The sequence below is a fragment of the Pan paniscus genome, chromosome X (assembly GCF_029289425.2).
Source record: "Pan paniscus chromosome X, NHGRI_mPanPan1-v2.0_pri, whole genome shotgun sequence".
NCBI lineage: Eukaryota > Metazoa > Chordata > Mammalia > Primates > Hominidae > Pan > Pan paniscus.
In genome coordinates this window covers 32,410,641-32,415,599 of record NC_073272.2, presented here as the reverse complement: position 1 = coordinate 32,415,599, position 4,959 = coordinate 32,410,641, and the positions used below count along the sequence as shown (strand labels likewise).

At 37.8% G+C, this 4,959-nt stretch overlaps 1 protein-coding gene across 1 annotated transcript; it reads right to left on the bottom strand.

The window, feature by feature from the left end:
* Positions 1 to 797: 797 nt before the first annotated feature.
* Positions 798 to 3,085, bottom strand: LOC117977613 (cyclin-dependent kinases regulatory subunit 1-like). The gene has a single exon (XM_034949876.2). The coding sequence runs from the start codon at positions 1,502 to 1,504 to the stop codon at positions 1,265 to 1,267; it is 240 nt and encodes a 79-aa protein (XP_034805767.1). The 5' UTR covers positions 1,505 to 3,085; the 3' UTR covers positions 798 to 1,264.
* Positions 3,086 to 4,959: the final 1,874 nt, after the last annotated feature.

The following is a 4,959-nucleotide window of genomic DNA, read 5'->3' as shown; positions in this document are numbered from 1 at the left end:
ATTCTTGGTCAGAGAGGTCACATATCATCATCTCATTAGGGTCAGTTACTGGTTCTTTGCTTTGTCCATTTGGAGAGGTCATAGTTCCCTGTTTGTTGTTGTTTCCGGTGTTTATATGTCTATGTCTTTGCATTGAAGGATGAGTTATTTATTCCAGTCTTCTCTGTCTGGCTTTTTTTTTTTTTAATTGGATATATTTGCTTAGAAGTTGTTTACTGCTAGGTCACTGCCTCCTTTTAGCTCTAGGTGGTGCTTTAAGCTCAAGTTCACCTCTGCTCTAGTAAACAATCGGCGCACTGCCCAATCCAAATGGGGGAGGTCCTAAAGGGGATATCCCAGCATTTTAGGAAGGCTGTCTAGTGGTTCATGCCCAGGGGATCTGTAGGATGAACCTCCTATAGCTTGGTGCTGCTGAGCAGCCACTCTGATTTGGCGTCATGCTGCTGAGCAGCCACTCTGATTTGGCGTCATGCTGCTGAGCAGCCACTCTGATTTGGCGTCATGCTGCTGAGCAGCCACTCTGATTTGGCGTCATGCTGCTGAGCAGCCACTCTGATTTGGCGTCTCCTGCTTATGAGTTTTCAGGTCTGGGGATGGTAATCCTGCCTCCCACCTTTGTCACTGCCTGTCCTCAGGAATATTTTTCCCTTCAGGCACTCGCAATGCTTCCAGTGGGTTAAAGCAGAAACATCCTGCCTGGGAACCCAAGATGGTGGGGAAGCTGATTGTGCACCTCAATCTTACTTTTTCCAGTGTAGAAACAGGGAGTTGGGGGAAATTGTTTTTTTTTTTGTAGATTATAAAAACTTCCTCTTTAATCAAGGCTTTTAATATGAACAGATTTCTTGAATAAAATGGAAAGTTTCCAATACACTGAAACATAAATCCACAAGTCACCATACATACAACACCCGGCACGAAAAAACAAAAACAGCAAGTTTACATGATCCCTGTAACAGCCATGGTCTCAAACTCAGATGCTTCCTCCATCTGCCAAGTGTGTTCTGCATACAGAGCACATCGTGGCTTCTGGGGTCACACTCAGCTGAGGCTGTGGGTCCACAGAGCACTCATCTGGCTGGGCTATGGTGGTGGTGGCTCTACTCAAGAAGCAAAGCAGTTACCAGCACATTCAAACAGTGTATTGAACATCTTTTAAATATCAAAGTAAGAAACAGAAGGCAACATAATAATGTTATCAGAAAGATGTTAGGAAGTAAGGACAGCTGTGTAAAGCTTGAGGCTGAAAAGTAGCTTGCCAGCTTCATTTCTTTGGCTTCTTGGGTAGTGGGCGCCAGAACAGCAAGATGTGAGGTTCTGGTTCATGGATCATATAATGGACCCATCCCTGACTCTGCTGAATGCCAAGATTCCTCCATTCAGATTCAGACATCAAATGGGTTTTAGGGACCAGCTTGGCTTTGTCCTTGGGCAGTATGACATGTTGATACTCAAACTCCTCGTCGTCATATTTGTCCGAATAGTAAATTTGTTTGTGCAACATGATTGCTTGGTTTGCTAGCCTTCAGCCCTACACCGCCAACCTCCAAGCAACTCCCAACAGCATGTGCTCTCACCCACTTTGGCCTCCAGTTGGGGGAAAATTTTCTATGCACTTGGTGCCAGGCAGAATGGGGCAAGGGCACTGCACTGTGGGTGTTGAAGTTTGATTCTCTTACCGTCGGCTCAGAGTTTTTTCACTTCTCTGCTGCCCTGGAAACGGCCTCATCTTCCTATATAAGATCTGGGATGTTTCTGGTGATAATCTTGGCAATGTATATTTGTTTTTGGTTTTCTGTGGGGAGGAGAATGAAGCGAGTTTGCTTCCATATCATTATTTTGGAACAAGAAGTCCCATTCTTTTTTATGGTTTAGTAATATTCCATTGCATGATGCATCACATTTTTTTTTTTTTTTGAGATGGGGGTCTCTCTGTGTTGCTCAGACTGGTCTTAAACTCCTGGGCTCAAGCTATCCTCCCACCTCAGCCTCCAGAGTAACTGGGATTAGAGGCACATACCACTATGCCTGGCTTACATAATTTTTATTCATTCACTTGTTGATGGATATTTGCAATGTTTCCAGTTTTTGGCTATTGACAAGTAAAGCTGCTATGAACATTTGTGTACAAATCTTGTGTATATATGCTTTGATTTCTTTTTCACTGGGCAAATACTTAGGTATATGTTTAACTATTTGATAAACTGCACAATTGTTTTCTGAAGTGGTTGTACCATTTTACATTTCCGCCAGAAATTCATAATAGTTTCAGTTGTTCCACATTCTCACCAACACTTGGTATGATCAGTCATTTTAATTTTAGACATTTTAATAGGTGCGTATCAGTTGCTCATTGTGATTTTAATTTGCATTTCCCTTAACTAATGGTGTTGAATCATCTGTTAATGTGCTTATTTGACATCTACATATCTTCTTAGGTGAGGTGTCTATTCAAAATTTTCACCCACTTTTAATTGAGTTGTTTCCTTTATATATTCTGGATACTAGTTCTTTAACAGATATGCAATTTGCATACATATTATCCCAATCTGTGGTTTATCTTTTTATTCTCTTAGTATTTTTTTGAGGAGTGAAAGCTCTTAATATGGTCGAAGTCCAGTTTACCATTTCTTTTATTTTATGTATCACGGTTTTGATGTTATATCTAAGAAATCACTGCCAAACCCAATGTAACAAAGATTTTCTCTTATTTTTTTCTAGAAGTTGTATAGTTATAGACTTTACCTTTGGGTCTCTGATATATTTTCAGTTAATTTTGTATATACTGCAAAGCGTGAATTTAAGTTTCTTTTTTGAATATGGTTGAATATCCAACTGTTCCAGCACAATTTGTTGAATAGACTAGCTTTTCTCTGCTGAATTGCCATTGTACCTTTGTAAAAAGCCAATTGGCTATATTGATATGGGTCTATTTTTGGATTCCCTATTCTGATCAACTGACCTATTTATCAAACTTTACACCAATACCAACTGCAACTTTATAGTTGCCAACTTGCTCTTATTCTCAATGTATATGTTCCAAGACCCCCAGTGGATGCCTGAAACCATGGATTTTACCAAACCTCATCTATACTATGTTTTTTCCTATGCATATAAAACTTTGATAATGTTTAATTTATAAATTAGGCAAATTAAGAGATTCATAAAAATAACTAATAATACAGTAGAATGATTACAACAATATACTGTAATAGAAGCTGTGTGAATGTGGTCTCTCTCAAAAGATCCCTTTTTAAAAGTTTTATTTTATTTTTAATTGACACACAGTAATTGTATTTGTGGGATACAATGTGATATTTTGATACATGTATATTCAAAATATCTTCTTGTACTATATACATCCTTCTTCTTTGGCATATCTGAATTGCCGGCATCACTACTCTTGCACTTTAGGGCCATTATTAAGTAAAATAAAGGTTACTTGAACACAAGTACTGCCATACCATGACAGTCAATCTGATAACTGAGATGAATACTAAATGACTAATAAGTGGGTAGTGTATACAGCGTGGATACACTGAAAAAAGAAATGATTCACATCCCTGGCAGGAAGGCACAAGGTTTTATCATGCTTCTCATAATGATGTGCAATTTAAAACTTATGAATTGTTTATTTCTGAAATCTTCCATTTAATATTTTTGGACCATGGTTGACTGCAGGTAACTAAAACCACAGAAAGCAAAACCATGGATAAGGGGTCACTACTGAAGTCAAGTAATATGTCCTCCTACAAATCAAGTAATATAAGTAATATAAGTCCTCCAACTTGTTTCCTACTTTTCAAAGATATTTGAGGCATTCTAGGTTCTTTGCATTTCTATATTAATTTTAGAATCATCCTGTTAAGCTTTAAAGACAATCATGCTGACATCTTATTTGGGTTTGCTTCAAAGAGACGTCTTCACAATATTGAGTCTTTCAATCAATGAACATGGTATATTTCTGCATTTATTTAGGTCTTCTTTCATTTATCTCAGCAATGTTTTTTAGTTTTCAGTGTGTAGGTATCACATGCACTTTGTCAGGTTTATCCCTAAGTATTATATATATATATATATATATATATACATATATATATATATATACATATATATATATATATATACTTGAGATAGGGTCTCACTCTATTGCCCAGGCTGGAGTGCAGTGGTGTGATCATAGCCTACCACAGCCTTGACCACCTGGGCTCAGGTGACCCTCCCATCTCAGCCTCCCAAGTACCTGGGACTACAGGTGCACACCGCCACACTAGGCTAATTTTTATTGGATTATTTTGTAGAGATAGGGTTTCGCCATGTTGCCCAAGCTGGTCTCGAACTCCTGGGCTCAAGTGATCTGCCTGCCTTGGCCTCCCAAAATGCTGGGATTACAGACATGATAGTATTTTATATTTCTGTTGTCACTGTAAATGATATTGTTATAATTTATAATTTAAATTTCCCATTTTCATTGCTAGTATATAGAAAACACAATTTATTTTTCATTATTTATCTTGTATCCTACAACTTTGCTAAACTCATTTATTCTAGTCTTTTTCTTGTAGATTTCACAGGACTTTCTGCATAGACAGGAATGTCATTTGTGAATAAAGACAGTTTTATTCTTCCCTTACAATATGAATGCCTTTCATTTTTGCCCTATTTCACTGGCTGCAGCTTCCAGTATAATTTTGAATAGAATTGGTGAGAGTGGATCCTTGCCTTGTTCCTGATCTTAGGCAGAAAACATTCAGTCTTTCATCATTAATGAGGTTAACGGTAGGTTTTTCATAAATGCCTTTTATTAGGTTGAGGAGGTTCCCTTCTATTCCTAGTCTGTTGAGTTTTATTGATTAAGTTTTGAATGCTAAACCAATCTTGCATTCCTGGGATGAACCCCACTTGTTCATGATGTATTTTCCATTTTATATATAATTGGATTCAATTGCCTGGGGCAAT